This window comes from Danio rerio, chromosome 3, assembly GCF_052040795.2.
Source record: "Danio rerio strain M-AB ecotype USA chromosome 3, GRCz13ab, whole genome shotgun sequence".
NCBI lineage: Eukaryota > Metazoa > Chordata > Actinopteri > Cypriniformes > Danionidae > Danio > Danio rerio.
The window spans coordinates 55,800,254-55,821,948 of NC_141023.1; the positions used below are offsets into that span (position 1 = coordinate 55,800,254).

At 34.1% G+C, this 21,695-nt stretch overlaps 2 protein-coding genes across 2 annotated transcripts in view; both read left to right on the forward strand.

The window, feature by feature from the left end:
* The window catches only part of adgre5a (adhesion G protein-coupled receptor E5a), a 162,900-nt gene that overhangs the window by 101,098 nt on the left and 40,107 nt on the right, over positions 1 to 21,695 (forward strand). The gene's annotated exons all lie outside the window — the stretch shown is intronic.
* The window catches only part of slc27a1a (solute carrier family 27 member 1a), a 58,756-nt gene continuing 39,107 nt past the window's right edge, over positions 2,047 to 21,695 (forward strand). Inside the window, 4 exon segments of the mRNA NM_001013537.1 lie at positions 2,047 to 2,286; positions 2,432 to 2,599; positions 15,199 to 15,593; positions 20,494 to 20,658. Of these exon segments, the coding sequence (NP_001013555.1) occupies positions 2,433 to 2,599; positions 15,199 to 15,593; positions 20,494 to 20,658 (727 nt within the window). The 5' untranslated portion in view covers positions 2,047 to 2,286; position 2,432.

The window sequence follows — 21,695 nt, forward strand, 5'->3', positions numbered from 1 at the left end:
CACAGGTTTTGGATCGCATCAATGGAACTGCATAATTTTGAGAGGCCTTGAGATGAGTATCCCCAAAAGGATATATAGAATTAAGAAAATAATTAGCGTAGCTGCTGTTCATTGAGTATTAAAAGAGGAAAAAAATAAGTGTTATAAATGTAAATAGCAGTTCTATAAACAAACAGAAACAAACATGTAAAGCATATGAAAGTTTCTAACACAATGTCTCGTGCATCAGGACAGAAGGCGTGTGTTCTACAGGTGGTTTGTCGAGCCCACTCACCTGCCTGGATGCACTCAAGCATCATACTGTTATGTGATGCACTGTGTGTATGCTCTCCTTAAAAGATAGGTCTTTAAATTAGTTTTGAACTAAGAGAGTGTGTCTGAACCTCGGACATTATCAGAAAGGCTATTCCAGACTTTAAGGGTAATAAATGAGAAAGCTCAACCTACTTTACTCGACTTTGCTATTCTAGGTGCTACCAGAACCCCTGAGTTTTGAGATCTTAAAGAGCGGGTTGGATTGATAAACAGGAGCTAGATTATTTAAAACTTAATAGGTAAAAGCAATGTTTTACAATCAACATGGAACTTAAAAGGCAACCAGTGTAGAGAGGATAGAATTGAGGTGATATGAAACTGGTAAAAACTCTGGCAGCTGCATTTTGCACTAACTGAAGATTATTAATAAGGTTTTATGAAATAGGCTTTTTTTTATCTACAAGCTCTTCCGTTTTAGTTAAAGGAGGTAATTGATTTACTGTTGCTTGAAGATCCTGGGATTGAACACTGAACCTCACATACAAACCAAAATTGCACTATGTTGTTCAATATTACTGTTAAAATTAACATACTTTAAATGCTTCACATTGCAGATTAATCATTAAAAATGTTTAATTAAAAATATGTTTAAACGCATGACAAGTATTGGCTGAAATGGCATATTAAGTAGCTCTCTATTTTAATTTAGCCTACCAGAAGATGTATGAAATTACATAATTTGATCATAATTAAATTAGCCAAACAGAACACTGTACGCAATGCGAAGTTCAGCTAATAATATTCATTACCTAATTTCAGTAAATTTCCCAGAGATGAGTTGCGGCTGGAAGAGAATCCGCTGCGTAAACACTTGCTGGATAAGTTGGGGGTTCATTCCGCTGTGGCGACCCCGGATTGATAAATGGACTAAGCCGAAAAGAAAATGAATGAATGAATGAATTTCAGTAAATATACCATCTGAATAAATTCTTACATTCAATTTGCACTTAAATATATATTCGCTCAAAGTAGGCTATATTATCGCTATAATAAATAAAACAAAGGTGCAAGGAGTTTTCAAGTAATATATTACAGTTTACTTATTTATTTCCCATTATTATTGTTGTTTCCTGATTAAAATACCATATTATACTCTATAAATACTAAATATACTATTGATTACTATGATTATTAATAATAAGTTGATTTACTATTTTATATAAGCTGTTTTATAAGGTAATTTACTTATCTGTTACGGTGAGGGACAATTAACATTAGTTCACCCATATTTTAAGATTATTCTAAAATAAATTGGTTACAAAATATGTTAAAAATAAATAAATTATAAATTAATTAATAATACCACTAATAATAAATAAGCATTGTTATTATATTAATTATTTGAATAATAATTCTAATAAAAATATAATAATAATAATAATAATAATAATAATAATAATAATCATTATTATTATTATTATTATTATTATTATTATTATTATTATTATTATTATTAATACAGTCTACTGTGGCCCAGTGCTGAACCTCTTGGCTAAAAAACTAATTGTTTTTAAAATATAAGAAACTGCGTGTGCGCAAGACGTTATTTGAGAACGGAAAAATGTCAGATAAATAAATAATTAATGAATGAAAATAACTTTCGATTTTTAACAGCAACAACTTTCACGCTTTTATTGTGAAAAACGCCCTCATTCAGCCATTTTGAAAAGCTTTCTCGCCAACCCCCAGCTTCGTGTTACTTCAAAACCCCAGTAGTTGTGCAGTAAACACATAGTTTGTCAAATACATGCTGCACGTGAAGTGAACATATTTACCGCGTACTTTGCTTTTTTAAACACAACTATCCTAGCGAGTTTTCCCTCGCTCTCCGTGTTGTCAGACGCCCGCGTTACTTTTCATAAGGGTCAGTATTTTGGTCATATTTGTGGTCAGTCAACCTCTAACCGCACAGCAAGGTCGTCCCATGTCTTGACAGATCAGGGCTGGCTGAACTCTATCTGTCTACCATAGGTAAGCAGTTTTATTGCTTTATGACACCGCCGTAAACAGTTAACTGATAGTGTGTCATAACAAATGCAAGATAACACTGAATAATAGTGGTATATAATAATTTCCAACATGTTTGCTTTAGTTTAAAAAGTGATAACTGTTTCAGGATGCACTATGTGGCGAGTGGCTCCCTGTCTTTGGGGTCCCTGGGCCTGCTCCGTCTGTTTGGGGCATCCTGGTCCTGGAGCCTGGCAGCAGGTCTGAGTGTTTATTTGGGGACTGGAGGCTGGCGGTACCTGTATGTGGTGGTTCGGACGGCTAAAAGGGACATCAAGTGAGTCACTGTCACATCAAGTGCTCTGTTTTGAAGAAAGAGGTAAAGTTGGTTTTATGTCTGCACATTGATTCACTTTGGAACAGTGACAATGTCTCTAATTTGTACTTTGTATATTCGTTCTGAAATCTCATGCAAGTATGACTTCAAAACAACATTAGCACAGTAAAGTACTTTTGCTTTAATAGTCATTGGCTCCTAATATAATTTACCCACTTTGAATTTGCAAATATTTTTCTTGAAATTATATTAAGGAGAAAGTCCCAATGTGTGATTATAAATACCAACTTAACCTCAATGCTTTGAAGCGTGAAGTCTAAAATTAATTTTGTCTGTTTACTAAGAGCCATTCCATGCAAATGTCAACCTTGCCGTGAAAAAAAAAAAGTTTTCACCAGAATACAAAAACCGTTTCGAAGTTTTTTGTGTAGGCTTGTATTTTACAGTACTGCAGAAATACTCAAAAATGTGTTTGTCAGTGTTTTCAAACTATTATGTTTAATTTACCAAAGTCACTCGAATGGCAAGTTCACATCTGTCGCATCCATAACAGAGAGACGAATGCAAAATAAATAAATGCAAAAATTTAAAATCAAATCAATCATGTTTCTTCTATAGAGAGCCGACTCTTTTACTTTGGATTAGCATCTTTTCTTTTGGCTTGTGAAGTTTAATTCACAGAATTTCTACAAAGCATACTGTAAACTCGCTAACTTTTTTGTCACATCCAAAATGCATGTTAATTTTCCTTATTTAAGTACGAATGTACCGTTACAGATTGATTTTTTTCTGATCCCTTAGCTAGGGCCAGACGAAATCTTCCAGACGGAATTTTGGTAAAAGTCTGCGAATTTCTTCGGAATTATTTTGGTAGTATCATAACTAAAACATTAATATATGAAATAAAAAATAATATATTTTAAACTTTTATTTAATGTTTATTACTGTGCAAACTGCATTGTGCATAAATCAGATGAACATTTTCATATTAGTCAATAATATTTCTGTAATTAATTTAAAAACTGAATAAATATAGATTTACACACATTTACTTAAGTAAATAAACTCGGCGGAAATCTGCAGAATTCTGAGCGCGCAGATTCCATGTGGGCCTACCTATAACTCTGTGGTCACTTGTTTTGGGAAATATAAACAGATGTTTCAATATATTGTTAACAGATGAGCAATTCCAGCGTTATGGATGTAATAATTGCAGTTGAAAGTGTATGTTAACATTATATTGAAACTTTTGTTTATATTTTCCAGAACAACTGACCATGACCACAGAGTTACTGGACCAGAAAAATATCAATCTGTAAACGAGTTTTGTACTTTAAATGAGGAAAATAAGCATGCGTTATGGATGTGACAAAAAAGTCTGTGGGTTTACAGTATGCAACATACTTTGTAGAAATTCTGCGAATTAAGCTGCACAACCCAAAAGAAACAATGATAATCAAAAGGATATAAGTTGGGTCTCTATAAAACAAAAATTATTGATTTTATTTAATATTTTCACATTTATGAGGAAAAAAGTGTCATTATGGATGTGACGTCTCTACGGTATGGATGTGAAAGATTTGAAATTGCTACTTGTGTGACTTTGGTAAAGCAAATAGAATAGTTTGAAAACATTGCTGCACAGTAAAATACTTGCTTACCCAAAAAAACCCAGAAACGGTTTCCGTTTTTTGGTGAACGCTTTTTTTTTCCATTGCAAGGTTCACATTTGCATGGAATTGCTCGTATACTTTCTCTGTGAATTTATATTTTGCATTTTTTTACTGCAAATGTTACATCCATAACGCTGGTCTTGCAAACTATGATTTGATATAACACAATTCTGAAGTTTTTTTTAGGGGGACAAAAGTTAGCCAGCACTCACTTTGGGGGATTTACACCTACCTTACTTTAAATAGTAACAGTTCTTGACTTCTGTAAGCTACAAACACAAATTGTTTATTATTGGAAAGAAGACACTTTAAACTTTACTGTGGTAAAATGTGAAAATTTAGTAAAATTGTAGTTAAAAGTGAAAGTTAAATGCTCAAAAGTAAAAAAAAAAAAGTTATACATTATGAAGTCATGAAAAAAAAAATTGTATTGTGTTCAATATTTGTTTTTTCCATATACAAACACAGGAAAACATTAATGTAATGTCCTAAAAAAATATGACTTGAAAGCCAAGTGTTTCATGAGTTTATATTCCAAAACTGAATAAGATATCATGCAAAATAAAATTTCTCTAAAAGGTTTTCTGAGGCTATATCGGTGTCCTTCTTTCCCTCTGTCAGAAGCACTTTCTCAAAAATGACCATCCCAAATTATCACATTGTTGCTAAATATGTTGGTCTACATTTAAAGTTCATGCATCTTTGGAAACAAAACACTTTGGGCTTTATTATAAATCATCTAGGGTTTATAATGCTCAAAATTAAAAAAAAGTAACGATGCTTGAGTAATATAAACAAATTGCACCACACTAAACATTATATTATTTCATAAACAAAATATATGTAATTAGTCCTGGAGCAACACAGAAAAGTAGGTCAAAAGCCATATTCTGAGTATATGTTTTGAATTTGATGCCAATGTCATGCAAAATGAAATTTCTGGAATTGTTTTTCTGAGACAATGTCTTGTGATTTTCTCCCTCTCCTTGATTGTGGAGAAGCTGTCTGATTACCACACGTATACTGACGGTCTTTAACAACTATTTTAGTCTTTTCACATACAGTACCACTTATTTTTTTTATTGTAAAATAATAGACAGAAACGTATAGTATAAATGATTTTGTTTTATGTTCAAGTCACTTAAATTTGAAAAAACTATTTAAGTTAACTTAATCAGTTTGTTTTGAGACAACATGAAGAAATGTGTGAAACCCAGCATTTTTGACAGTGTTGTAGAGTGAGTTTCAGCAGGTCTTAATTCGCCCTCTCACAAAATTAAGGCTTTAAAGAGGTCTTAAATCAGGGCACAAAGTCCTGAATTCTTAATGTTGTTGTATTAAAGGTTGAGTGCCCTGCAGTGTTTTGCAGATTGGGGTAAAGTTATTTTTATATTCACACATTCATTCATTTTGGTCAGAGACAACTTGTGGCATGCTTTTTTTAATATTCAGTCTTACATATAGACTTTAAATCAACTTTAGTACTATTTAAAAAACTTTGAACAATGTTGTGCTTTGATATTGATTGGCTGCTAATATAATTTTGTTATTTAAAATTTGCCAAGAACAGTTTTCTGAAATTATATAAAGAAGCCAGGATACCGGAAGAGCAGAATAAAGAAAAGATTTTAAATATTGTTTTTGCAACTACAACACAAGTACAGTTGAGATCTGAATTTTTAAACCCCTTTTGAATGAGATTTTCTAATATGAGTATGTCTAATAATAATTTTTCTTCTGGAGAAAGTATTTTTGTTTTATTTCGGCTAGAATAAAAGCAGCTTTTAATTTTTTTTAAAAATATTGTAGGGTCGAAATTATTTTAGGGTCATTAATTATTATTATTTTTGGAAAGTCTACAGAACAAACGATCGTTATACAATAGCTTGCCTAATTACCCTAACCTGCCTAGTTAACCTGTCTTGAATAATATCTAGTAAAATATTATTTACTGTCATCATGACAAAGATAAAATAAATCAATTATTAGAAAATAAGTTATTAAAACTATAATGTTTTAAAGTATGTTGACAGAACTCTCATTAAACAGAAATTGGGGGAAAAATAAACGGGGATAATAATTCTGACTTTATATATCTGTTGATTTTGATTTAAGCTTTGACTTGCATTCATTGTTGTTGCAGAATAAGGGCTTAAAGTTTTTTGTTTTTTTAGAAGACTATTATTAACTTGCTTATCTCATCATTTAAAAATCTTTTTTTACAGTATGATAAAAATGAACAAAATTCTAGTACTTCAGAATTTTTTTTTTATTAATTAAAAGCAACGAAAATTTGTGAGATGTTGCATTTTTAATTTAAAAAAATGTGTTTTTAACATTTCTAATTTCCTTCACTTTGTTCCTTAATTTTTCTTTACTTGTTTTTAAAGGTTATAAGTTTAATTTTATTCATTTGTTCATTTCCTTTTTGGCTTAGTCCCTTTATTAATCTGGGCTCGCCTCAACACAATGAACCGCCAACTTATCCAGCATTTGTTTTACGCAGCGGATGCCCTTTTAACTGCAACCCAGTACTAGAAAAAGTTTGCTTTTATTTAAAATTAAATTTTAAGATCATGCAAAGTAAAACGGTATTTCTAAATACAAAGACAAAAATAAACAACAGAAAATCAAACCACAAAAGTTTTACATTCAGATTGATTTGTTTGATTTCTGTAATCAAGTATACGTCAAAATTTTTCTTCAAATTTTCGACAATTTTTAAAAACGTTTTGAAGCATTTGGCAAGAAATAATAAACTAATGAAGTAGTTTAATATAAACTACATTATTATATAAAATAATATAAACTATATTATTATATAAAATAATATAAATTATTAATATAGATGTATATATTTGTAATTTATTAATATGAACAATTAATTATTAATATAAATATAAATTATTAGTTAATAATTGAAATAGATAATAAAAACATTCATTATGAAGTTGCAATGGAAAGTTCTTAATTTCATCTCTAAAAATGCTGGTATGAGCCTCGGCTGTGTCAGTTGACGTTTCTGTGTGAAGTTTGCATGTTTTCCCCTGTTTTCCCGTGGGTTTCCTCCGGGTGCTTCGTTTTCCCCCACAGTCCAAAGACATGCGGTACAGGTGAATTGTATAGGCTAAATTGTCTGAAGTGTATGAGTGTGTGTGTGAATGAATGAGTGTGTGTGGATGTTTCCCAGAGATGGGTTGTGGCTGGAAGGGCATCCGCTGCGGTAAAACGTGCTGGATAAGCTGGCAATTTATTCCACTGTGGTGACCCCAGATTAATAAAGGGACTAAGCCGACAAGAAAATGAATGAATGAATTTCCTTCATTAATTAATAGTAATTTGAAAAGTCAAAAACACAGTTTCAAAACATTAAGATAATGTATGTCTTTAAATAGAAAGAGATGGAAATACTGTAATTACACTGAAAAAAAACATGATTAATTCGATGTTTTAAGTTAAGTGGTTGCAAACAATTGATTTGGGCTGAATTTAAACAAACAAATTAAGTAGAACATTACTAAATGCAACAATTTTGCAAAGATTATTTTTTTCACAAAAGCTAAATTGATCAAATACCCAATTATTCAGACAACAGTTGTGAATGTTATGAATTTTAGTAAAGTATTCGGAATTTATTTTCATAATTTTTTATGTTTAATATCTCAAAATGTGTTATTACACTGAAGTTGTTTAACCTTTAAATACTCATTTGAAGACCTTCATCTCTACAATCCTCCATTTTCTCAAGCCAAAAACGAGTCAAAATAATGCAGCAGAGTCGCTAACTGATTCAAATGCAACTCACTCTGCGTGTGCTCTATGCTAAACAATCATTTTACTCAATATGCGACCAACATACTAGGTTGCAGTGGCCTTGTTGTTCTTCGGAAGAGCAGATCTTCTGTAAAGCGCAAGTTGACGTATTGCCAAATGCTGAGAGTTTCTTGCAGCTTCCCAGAGCATGTCACCAAAATGACGCATTGTAAACTGTAGAATATTTCTGCAAGGATTTAGTCCAAGAGGATAAAGCACTGTCAGTACTCACCTTTCCCAAATTATATACCATATCAGTGAGGGATGGCAGCCTCAAAAACATTCAGAATGTTCAGTTAGATGTTATCTCCTAGCTGTTCAGGCCAGGCTGTTCAGAGATTTGATTCTTCTTTTTGGCATTTTTTATGGCCTGTTTATCAACTTCTTTCACTTTTCAATTGACATCTTTACGTTTTTATGTCTGGATAGTTTTTGTGCATTGGTTTGTTTCATGTAATGGAACAAATAAAGTCCAACGTGGCAAAGGGGTCATGATTTAAAGATGAATCTATTTGTTGTCTGGCTGCTGTTTTAAAAAAAAGTCTTATTGTTCGCATATATGAATTTTATGAAGCAGAAAAGTAAAATGTAACAAATTTATCAGTACCAGGGTGTTCGCGTCTTAAAAATTATTAAAAGTTGATAAATCAATTATTAGCAAATAAATAAAAAGTCTTAATTGCATTTTTATGAGGTCTTACATTTTGTTCAAGGGTTGTTCAAAGTTTTTGACTCTAAAAAAGCATAAATACATTTATTTTACTCCTAATATTAACAACGACGTGCTCGATCCACACAATTGGTTTAGGCTGTTCTATCCAGGTGATGTCACGTAATTTGCGACAAACGCGGGAACGCTCTCCATGTGTAGTGAAACCATAGAGCGAAACAGATGGCAAAATGGAAAAAATGTACGTTTTTTTGTGTACTCCTGGTTTGACATTTGAGAGAAACGGTGCAAAATAATACAGGCTGTAGCAAATCTTCTTGAATGTAAATGTTTTTACATGCCTGATGTTATAAATTTATAAAAGCAAATGGGTGGAATATTCAATTTGCAATAAAATATATAGTTGAAGTCAGAATATTAGCCCCCCTTTGAATTTTCTTTTCTTTTTTAAAATATTTTCTAAATGATGTTTAACAGAGCAAGGAAATTTTTACAGTATGTCTGATAATGTTTTTTCTTCCGGAGAAAGTCTTTTTGTTTTATTTTGGCTAGAAAAAAGTTTTTGTCAAACCATATGCACTTTATTACCACTTTATTAGCACTTAAAAAAAGAGAAAAGAAAAAAAAGCAATGACAAACAAGGTCTAAAAACTTTTATTTTTATATTATTATAAAAAATTATTATTTTATTATAATTTTTTTATTATTATATTACAATATATTTGTTAGTTTTTTAGAATTACTATAGGTTACTCAGTACATATTACAATTATGTTAATACAGCAAACTTTTTACTAAAAAAGATTGTGATCTTTAATCACGCAGAGCGTGTTGTAGCAGGTTAGCAACATTGCAGTAGTCAGCATTCCAAGTGAATCAAAATAATTATTTTTTAAATTGTCCTTGGACAAGATGGGTTTTGTTCAGTAGTTTAAGAACAACTGAAAGTTGATAATCCACTTCAATTGTTGACTACTACATATCACCAGGTTACATATCATTATACATTAAAGTCGCAATGAACCGGAAGCTGCGATCGTTATATATTTCGTATTTTGTAACAGTTCCTTGAGAAACGGAATATTAAATGAGAAAACAGTGGATGTGAGTTGTTTTTTCTACCCAGGGCTGAAAGGACGTAGTAAAGTAGGCATTTCATTCATAAAGATATTACAACAGACTCCTCCTGCTCACCATTTCTGTTTGTTGTCAAAACTAACTGTTGAACCAGTGTGTTTAGGTATGTTGGCCATGTCAGTTTCCTCAAAATCTGATAAATTAACTGAAAACAAACAGGAAGTGCATTTGCAGATTTCAATTAAAGATTACAAGTGCAAACTATTTTTTTCTTAATGACAATCAACTGTTCAGCACAACTATAAATGTGAGCTAACAAATTTATATGGTTAGTTTTGGATTCTTGGGGACTTTAAGAAATTAATAAAAAGGTCTCCTGTAGGGCTGTGCAATATGGGCAAAAGAAAGCTATCATGATTTTCTTGAACAGTATTGAGATTTCGAGTTTAATCATGATTTTGACAGACATTTTACAGTGTGAATCTGAAACGTATTTCCACAAGAAAACAATTAGATCTTAATCAAAGGCCTGTAACAAGTCTCTAAAACAGATATAAAAATATCACGTAGTAAAGGTGTAACAAATTGTCTCTAGCATAGACCTATGGCAAAACAAATAAACAGACTAATGTTTGTGATAGGGGTGTCAAAAATAATTGTTTTTTTGGTGCACTGCGATGCAGACGCTGACAATTCGGAATCGGTTCAGTAATAATCATAACCGGTTATTACTGACGTCATTTACCTCATATGCGCTCTGTTGCGAGGGAGGCGATCGCGAGTATTTACAGCGCTTTAACTACTTAAAACTCATAAACTGTGCACAATTTCACTGTGTGTGTTTGCTGGATCAGTCTTTCACTGACATATACAACAATAGCCCCTATTTCACTGAGATCGAGAGAATGAAAGTAGCCTATCTCTCGCTATGTCTCTGTCTCTCTTTCTCTCGGTCTCTCTCTCTCTCTCTCTCTCTCTCTCTCTCTCTCTCTCTCTCTGTCTCTCTCGCTCTCGCTCTCTCTCTCTCTTTCTCACACACACACAGTGGCCCATTTGACCTGCTGGCGTGGCTTTTCTTCTCTTCTCGGCTGTTTTACAGCGTTACTTTTGCATCCAGAAACGAGCGCGTGTCTGCAGAGTTTTCTCCACTGTGTCTATCATACATCAGCTGTGAGATCGCCACTGCCGTCTGCCGCTTATCAGCATCACTCATCTGTGAAGAACGCAGCGGGCAAGAGCCAATCGCAACCGTTTTTTTTTTTTTTTTTTTTTGAGGGTGTGACCAATCAAAGAGGTGTAAGAGAACTAGACAAGGATCAGAGAGTGAGTTGGATATTTATACTTGTTTATATTAATTGCTTAATGCTCGTTTTGTTTAAAGTTACAGTTTATATATCTGACTGTTTGTATTAAATGACAAAATTGTATTACGAATAGTATATGAATATAAATATATTCATACATTTTAATACAAGAAATGCTGCTGTGAAGAAAATATAAAACTGTGTATGGAAAGCACCGTCAATGCACCGTGATGCACCAAAATATCGAATTGAACCGAATCGATGGCATGATAATCGTAACCGAACCGAACCGTGAGACTAGTGTAGGTTCACACCTCTAGTGAGTGTGTGAGTGAGTGTTTGAGTGAGTGTGTGTGTGTGTGTGTGTGTGTGTGTGTGTGTGTGTGTGTGTGTGTGTGTGTGTGTGTGTGTGTGTGTGTGTGTGTGTGTGTGTGTGTGTGTGTGTGCGAGTGAGTGTGCGAGTGAGTGTGCGAGTGAGTGTGCGAGTGAGTGTGCGAGTGAGTGTGCGAGTGAGTGTGCGAGTGAGTGTGCGAGTGAGTGTGCGAGTGAGTGAGTGTGTGAGTGAGTGTGTGTGTGAGTGTGTGAGTGTGTGTGTGAGTGTGTGTGTGAGTGTGTGTGTGAGTGTGTGTGTGAGAGTGTGTGTGAGAGTGTGTGTGAGAGTGTGTGTGAGAGTGTGTGTGTGTGAGAGTGTGTGTCTGTGTGTGTGTGTCTGTGTGTGTGTGGTCAAACTAAAGTAAGGCTCCTATGTTCTGCTTGACCCCATATCTTTTTGCTTGTACTTATCTTTGTCCACAGTTTTTTTGCACAGATGCACAGATCAAAGAACTCTTTGTGAAGCTGCAATAAAATAGGCCGTTCACATATCGTGTCTTTTGCGCGCACACTTGCTTGCGCACCCATATTGGGATATGCATACAGGTGCACCGGGTTATAAACATGTAAACTTTTCAAAATGCAGCACTGCGACATTCTCACATAACAAGATCTGACCAATCCGCTTCGTACTTTGTATGGAATATACATATTTCAATAGACTAATTACTTCAGATTAACACAGGACACCCAGACAACCAGTGCTTTTTAATTTTCCCCATTAATAAAACTTGTATCGGAACTGCAGCAAAGTTTTGTTAGTTTGTTATTTTGCATTGAATATTATTTAAATACGCAATATTTGTCGGGTTTTACAAATTTCCTGCAATACATCTTCCTTCCTCTATCCAAAGTAATCCCACACCACAGATGTTGTGCTGAACTCATCATCCTTGTTCATAAAGCCTATTTGTCATTAAGCTCAGTCTCCCTGTTTAGGCCTGCTGCCTTATGATTGGTTCAAATAGCATGCTGTAGGAAAACTGTGCTGTAAGACGATTGAGAAATTGCGCATGTATAAATGGTGATTTTGATATGATTTCAATTAAATCGAACACCCCTAGTCTCCAGACATCTTCAAAAACATTGTTTTTTTTGTTTTTTTTTACAAAATATGTGATCTTTTCTATTGAAATGTTTGCTGCCATTTCTTTGAGCAGTTATTTTATATCCTTAATGCACGTCACTGGTATTGTTGTAAACAGTTCATGCATTTGTAATCATAGGCTTTGTTCACATTCCAAGACCTAATGCTTAAATACGATTTTTTTTTTTGGATCATATTTTTTGCATACCTGTTTACACTTTAGTTTTAAATGTAACCAATAACAGATTTCCAAAAACAATTATGTAAATGTCACAAAAACTCCAGCACAACCATTCATACTGCCATTCATTTTCTAATGTTTAGTATTCAAAACATTACATCAATATTGAATTTAATACCACATATAAAAGTGTCACAAATCGGAATCGAAAACATCAGATTCCATGCAGTTTGTGCTGTTTATACTGTCATGCAAATGTCTGATTTGGGATGCTGTGTGAATGTAGCCTATAATGGAATGATGCTTCTCAATTCTACACTTTTCAAAACTTTGTACGGTAATTAGGGCTGCACGATTCTGGCTAAAATGTGAATCAAGATTTATTTATTTATTTTTTGCTTAAAATCAAGATCATGATTTTCTCACGATTCTGCAGATGTAAAATAAAGGTTAATATTGGTAGACTTTTATTATTGTTAATTCTCAAACATATGGTAAAACAACAACAACAGTAATAATAGGCCTATGTGTAGGTCTAGTGTTGGTTAAAATGCCAAGTTTTGTATAGTCATTATGGTGGACTTGAACAGACTTTCAATATGTCCTGTTTATTTATTCACAGTAAAATGATGACAATACAATATAACTTATTCATAACTCTGAAATTTAATTATTATGTTTGAGTCATTAACTTGTCATTTGTCAATGACAGCATTGTAAGACCATTTGTTTTCACTGGTAAATTGCGACATTTGTCATTATCGGATTCCTTCTTGCATTATATTCAACATTATATAGGCTAGGGTAGTGATACTGACACAGTAAACATTTATTTTCATGCACAACTCTTTGTGTTCACTATGAAAGACAAAAAACATATCAAATGCTTGTTGTAATCATAACTGTAAAATGCGATATGATCATTTAAATGAGTGGTCCCCAACCTTTTTATTTCCGCGGACCGGTCAACGGTTGTCAATTTTTTTCAACAGACCGGTGTGGGCCGGGGTGGGGGGTCTTCACGTAAACACAGCTGCTGCGCTCGTGCATCCAGGTTAATCATTAACAACTCAGTGTGCATGCGCTAGTTGCACTATCGCGGTCTGATTATGTTTCAATAAAGGTTTATATGCATCAAATACATAACATCTGTGCCAAACATTTCAACTGACGAACATATTAACAATAATACAACCGTATAGCTGAATTAATGTATGCATTGGCATGTTACAGCCCTAATGAGTATGATTATGTGAAACTCCATATAGATACATCTTGCAATGATTTCGGGTACTTAGCGATGCACGTACACATATATGGACAGTCCTTAATAGCTTTGCTGATTTGGACTCTATAATACCTGTTTTATACCTTTAAACCACCACTGAGCTATATTCTAGCGATCGTTCTTCCCGCTCCATGGTGGATTTTGGCATAGTCCATTTCATGTGAGATGGCGGGGGTGAGTGGAAAAAACCAAGTCGCGGGGGGAATATTTTCTACAGAAATAAATTTTGATTTCTTTTGTGTTACCAATTGTTCCACAGACCGGTACCTGTCCGCGGCCCAGTGGTTGGGGACCACTGATTTAAATGATGTGCGCGCCATTGACAGCGCCTACTAGGGTCACAGACGATCCTCACAGAATTTGGTGTAACACCACCTTCAGTTTTACTTCCCCATGCAAATTATTCTTTCAGCGTGGCTCTCAAACGATGACTCTGCGCAACAAACTGAACGTTATTTACAACTTTATTACTTGTTATTCACAGCATATGCAGGTTCTGTTCACTAAAGTAGCCATCCGTGGCGTGCACGCACGCATTCTCAGTAGTGAACAAACAGTTCACGGTCACCTCATGTGATTTTGCAGCTGCGAATACATCCTTATATTTAGACAGAAATAACATTTCTGGGTTGATTTTACCTTATAAGTACAGTGTGTGACACTTTTAACACCATTTGAAGGTGTCCATGTTGCTGTGAAGACTTGTGCGTCCCCCTTTACTCGTCTGTCTTGACCTTGAAAATATAATTGACTGAATCGTAGAAAAGCTGAATTAAGATCTTGTGTAGGGTTGAATCGAGATCTTGATCTTTTTTCGATTAATCGTGCAGCACTAATGCAAATTTGATCTGTCACAATTTCTGTTTTATGCCAATGTCAAGTAATATAAATAAGCTTTCTCTAGTTAGCTGAATCCAACTTGAACCCATTGCAATTTTTTTTGTGGGGAAATCCTTTAGATTTCTGTTGCAATGACTGGATTATGCAGACAATGTTAAATGTTACAACAGCAGCTTCACAGACATTGGCTAAATTTAATCACTCCAAGTGAGACTTGAGATAAAAGATAAACAACTGTTTGAATTAATATCTCAAATGTTTTAATAACCGATTTCTCTTTCTCTCGTCCATTAGTGGTCTTTATGTGCTGCTGAGGGTTAAACTGGCACTATGGCATTATATGCGCAACCGAAACACCATACCCTCCATCTTTGCACAAACTGTGGCTCGGCACCCAGACAAGCCTGCGCTTGTGTATGAAGCCACTGGGGAGACGTGGACTTTCTCCCAGTTAGATCAAATCTCCAATGCTGTGGCCCACTGGGCACTGAGCCAAGGCTGGACCTCAGGAGATGTGGTGGCGCTGTTCATGGAGAGCAGACCCCTTCAGGTGGCACTCTGGCTGGGCCTGGCCAAAGTCGGTGTGGAAGCTGCACTCATTAACTTCAACCTGCGAAGGGATTCGCTCCTGCACTGCGTGGGTGTTTCAGCTTCCAGGGGAATTGTTTTTGGAGCAGAGCTTGCTGACGGTGAGTAGAAAATGTGCCCTATTTTTCATGGCCAAACCCACTTGCAGATTTTTTACAAGCAAAATGACAGATTTCAAGTTTTTTGTTTCCAAAAACAGAAGTATTTATTATATTATTAAAAACAGAAATGTGTATTTGCTTTATTTTTTTCTGAAATGTCTGCAGTGATTTAAAATTAGAGGCAACCAATGAATTTAATTCAAGATTCACACAAAGGTGCCACATATGTTAGTTCTGGACTGAGTTATACTACTTTGTTGAGTGATCAGCGCATGCCTTGCTGCGTACGCTGTAAAATGTAGTAAGTTGAACTTACTTTATTTGCCTTCATTTCAAAGTAAAGTAGTGTATTAATTTTAAGTGAACATAAGTTGAAACTGGTTGTATTTACAACTTAAGTAAACTTCAGTACCGTTGACTCAAAATAATTAGTTGTTTTAGCAACTTACTTCTGTTCACATTACTTGGAAAATATTAAAAACCAATTTTCTTAAAAATACTTAATAAGTTGAACTAACACATTTAAAAACAAAACAAAAATAAATACCTTACTTACTGCCAGGGCCGTTTATATCGAAGTTGATATTTAGCTATAACATCAAATTTTTAGAAGGTTAGCCCAACGCTCAACCACCAACTTGGAGGACCAGGACATAAACTACAGACAAAAAGGGTTTTCCCATTTCACCTATAGCTCATGTCTGCGTTATTTGAACTGTAGGGGAAACCGAAGCACCTGGAGGAAACCCACATGAACATGGGGAGAACATGCAAACTCCACACAGAAAAACCAACTGGCCCAGCCGGGGCTCGAACCAGCGACCTTTTTGATGTGAGGCGACATCGCTACCGCTTCGCCACTGTGTAGCCCTAAAAACCAATACCTACACTTTTATATAAAACATTTTTGTATTATATAGCATCTGTGCTAAAAACAACAACAACAATATAACACTTTAAAACAAATATTTTTCAACCAAGGTTTAAAGTAATAATAATAATAATAATAATTATTATTATTATTATTATAATTATATAATTATTAATATTATAATAATAATAATTATTATTATTATAATTTATATAATATTACTTATATAATATTATTAGATTATTTCTTATTATATAAATGTTATTTTATTATTATTTATATATAAATATTTTTATTATATACTTTGTTATATAATCATAATCATATTTTATTAATATAATATATTATAATATATTAATATATTTAGCTATTTTGAACATCAAAAAATTGAAAAGGCTGTCAGATCTATTATGTTTATGTCAGATTATGCTTAAGTTTTAATTCTTCCACCTGTTTCCTCAGTTCCCTCATCTCCATCATTAACGTGCTTTTGAAACATGGCCACACAAAAGTTTTAAATACATATTATTGTAAATCAAAATTACTTTAATTTATTTAGTTTAACAACCAATGTGCGGAAAAGTTGGGATAACTTGTTTAAATATTGTAAGGTGAACAATTTTATTCACAATAAGTTAACTGTATTTAATTTTATTAGTGAGAACAGCTATTACTTTTTCCAGTGTATCTGTGCAGTTTTACTACTAAGTTCTGATTTTGTCACTTTTTCAATGACATTTCCTAAGCACTAGCAGGCAGTGTGGTTGCTATGTTCCTCTGTGTTAAGTTTTTTCGAGTGTGTTTAGATTTTACATCGGAAATACGTGAAATGGTAACTTGCTTTAGAAGTAGTTAAAGCTCACAATAATTTAAGCAAGGGAGTCAGGAACAGGTGAATGTGCAATAATTTAAATAATGAAGTAAATACAAAACAAAATGATTAATTCATTTAAATTGAATCATATCAGAATATGAAGTAAAAACATAATTGTCTGACCATAGCTTTGTGAAATTATGCTACAAAAATATGTCTGCTCAAAACAAAAATGTTAGACGGCCAGCATAGAAATTTGAGCAGCCTGTGCATCTTGTTAGACAACAGGAAGAATAGCACTTCTTTTAGGGTTGTGCTTTAAATATGGTTTTAGTGTGGTTTATACTGAGATCATGTAAAAAGAAAACACTCTCTATACTTTTCCAAAGACACTGGGTTCCATTCATAAACACCTTGTGAAACCCCCACAGCAATATTTAGGACTTTATTCTCGTACTTCATTTGTCAGAAATACTTAGCTGCTCACTTTGTCATAAGCAACATTTAATGTATTTCCCTGTTGATTTTTCAAATACAACTATAGAGTGAGAGTCAAATGAGCAAGGATATTGAATAGAGCACAATTTATAGTACATTAAGTACTAGGGCTGCCACGGTTCTCAATATAATATTGAACTGTTTGGTACAACCTCCACAGTTTAATAAGCGCTTGTGAATTGCGGTTTTCTTGGTGTTGCATTTAAATAGTTTATGTGCGTTTTATATCTCCCCGAATTGACTGTGTGTGCCTGTAAGTCCATGAGCTGAGATGAGGAAACTCCTCCCCGCGAGTAAATATCCAATCACTACGCTCTAAAGTTATGGGGCACTTAACCATCATTCCACACTTTAACTTTGCGAGCGGCGGTGAAGTGAGGTTGAGGCAACAGTACAAGGAAGCGCCGGCAAAGTGAGGCAACAGTACGAGAAGGCTCTGGCTTCTTTCAAATCTGTGGTGTGAGGACATTTCGGTTTTGCCCGTAAGTATAATGCCAATAAAAGAAAAAATTTTGAACAAAAAATAACAGTGTGCATGCATTGTTTTACACATATAACCATGACTGCACATCTGCAGTGCCATCACTCACCAATATCACTCTCTGAAGGCAGGATAGCAGAGAAGGTAATAAAGTCCTCCAAATAGCAACAATCCTTTGCTGAATATTTCAAGCAAACATAACTGTAACTACAACTGTTTTCTGAGACACACATAAAAAAAAAGCCAGTGTCAAGCCATGAGAACGGAACTGAGCTAAAAACTGTGTTAAAAAACCGAGGTATGTATTGAACCATGAGCTAACTGTATTGTTGCATCCCTATTAAGTACAGATGATTATCCTAACTTTAGATAGAAATCTGTGTAAATGAGCAGATATTATTCTTTTCTTTTTCAAGACTTTGAAACGTATAAACCCCAATTGATAACCTAAACCTGAGCTATAATAAAAACTGCCCGATCACATATATTTGATGTACAATCTGATTAAAATGGAAGGCATGATCAGTTTCAAGGCCTTCAAATTTTTTTGACTGCTGCTGTGCACCTTTATGCCCAACTAAGCCAATATGTGTACTCTGTTTCCATCAATTGATGGAAATATTTTGCTCCTTGCGACTGCAATCTTTGAAAAGCAGCTCCACCAACCACAAGCAGGTAAGCTGGTTGTGGTCGGTGGAGCTGCTTTTCAGTGGATCATTTTTCAACAGCTGCAGTCTTATTAAACTAAACTGAATCAGTTCATCTAAGTTTTAATCTAATATATAATTACTCCAGAATTCTACCTGCCTGACATGATGAATGTGTCCCACAAAGTATATTGCTATTACTTTTTTTTCCTGTTCATCCATTTAAAAGCATCTTTGACACAATCTACATTTTATAAAGTGCTATAAAATAGGGATGCAACGATTTATAGATTTTGGTTGTACGATTATAGTCTGAGGAATAATCACAATTCAAAGTTTCATAGTTGTCACAATTAATATGCATTTATTAATTTAAAAAAAAACTACTAGTTTAGAAAATCACATGAAAAGCTTAATTACAATTTTAAAGTGTTATTTATTGCTGCTCAGTAACCAAATAATAAAGCACAAATGAATATTAAAAAAAACAATATTCAATTTCTCCTTGGATTTAAAATTAAGTGGCAAAAATGTTTTTGGCATTCAAACATTAGTAATTTTGCACTGAAAATAAATGACAGAACAATAAATAAAAAATAACTAAAAATAAAAATTTTGGTATTGGTATTGGTCTAATGTAAATGTAAGCTACATATTAGCTAAGTATTTTTCTTTTAAAAGAGAACAAATGTAGTCAAAGGCTGCTGAACCTACTGTATGTCTTAAAGGAATTTTTTGATCAACTATATTACAAACTTAATTGGTATTTTTTTATTATTATTATCGTTATTCCTATATATTATTATTATTTTATTATCCTTGGTGTTCAAGCTCAGAACTTTGAACTAGTGCACAATTGGCATAACTTTTAGTTGCAGCAGTTTTGTTCCATGCAGAAACACGGTGTTGAGAAGCCTTTACGATTAATTAATGGTGACAAATTAAAGCACAGTTAATAGTGAAATCAGTTTATGGTTGCATCCCTACTTTAAAATAAAGATGGCTTTATTTGAATTGACTTTTTCAGAATCGTAAATTGTACGTTTTTTAAAAACAATTGTGAGTATTTATTAATGCAGAATGGCTGATGTTTTCTTACTATACGCACAACCATTCTCACGTAGAGCTGGATTCTACAGTGTATTGTCAATGGTGCCAACCACAATACCATGATAAGCAGGCTCTTTATATGTATAAGCGCTCAGTGAAAAGCATGAATTGATGCATGATAATCATTGTACCAAATCACAGTCATATATGTTGAGCGTGATTGAAACACTGGCCAATCGGTGGTGTATAAGAATCTACTCAATAGTTCCACAAGTGTTCGTTGAAAATTGATATTTTAATTTCAGCTCTGACTGGTGTCAAATTTTAATACATTTGAGGTCACATCTGTTCCACATCTTCAGCTTCTCTGTCTGGTTTATGGGCTATAGTATACACTTTTTGTAATGCAGTTGGAGGGCAAATTGAAACAAAAAACAAGGAAAAACATCATCCAGACAGATTGATCTGTGCATTTCTCTTTGACAGTTTGCCCACTGGACCATGCAACTAATGGCAAATGCCTTCCTGTGTTTATATAGCTGTGTCTGAAGTGAGCCACTCCTTGAGTCAGACCATGGTGCGGTTCAGCACAGGAGACCTCAAACCAGACCTGATGGCCACTCTCAAGTGTCAGCCTCTTGACCCCATCCTGGCATCTGCCCCTCGACACCCACCATCCTGCACTGTGTCCAAGGGCTTCAATGGTGAGATTCACTCTACCAAGGTTTCCTGTTGAGCTGAGTTGTCGAACACATGAACCATGAGTTAAATATGGCTTGTGTAGGAGTCCAAGCTGCCCTGCAGGAAGAGTTTTATTTATACTGTTGGCTAGGGTTGTGTGATAAGTATAGTGTGTGATAGAAATGCAGCAAAATGGAAATTTTGGATGAAAAACCTTTAGAATTGGAAGATATTAACTAATATGAAGGTCAATAAATATAAATCTTAATATGAATACTCAAACTTAATAGAGTGGAGGAACTATGACGTCACTTTGTAGGTTAATCGGCTGCTAGCATTAATACAGGTTCCCTCGTGAAAATCCCTATAGGATTTTCCTATAGGGTTTTCGAAGATTGCGAATAATAAGCTCTGTGTTCAAACACTGTTCATTACACTTACACGTTTTGTTCAGCTGGATAATTGTCACACGAAAATACAACTTTGAGCACTTTTGGATCTTAAATGCAAACGCAAGACTTGAAAAGCTAACATTAGGCTATAAACGGACTACAGCGCCCTCGGGGCGCTCGTCAGTGACGTCAGCCCCACCCTGCTACAGACGACTTAGCAAGCTTATTTTTTAGAAATAATGTCCATGACAAAGAGTTAATCTCTCTGTTTATTATATTATAATCCACGCTATATATTATAAACTAATAAATACGCAAACACACATAGACCTTTGTGCCTTTTGGATCGTTTTTACGTGGGAAATACATCTGTTTTGCTTTGCGGTTGTTCTAAAAATTTTTAAAATGTGTATAAATCTGCCTATATAGTATTATTATGAGACATATTTAACTAAGTGTATCGCTCGCGTGCACACAGTCTGCTTACCTTAAACAGACGACAGAAATGGGGCGTGAGGAGAAACAAGTCAATCAAATGCCTGCAAGTTCCATTATCATGGACACAGAGCAACATTTAATATTCCTTTTTTGTCACGAAGTACAGCGAAAAGCAGCATATACGGTCACATCTGCTATACTTTTTATGGAGGAGTGTAAAAACTGCTGTT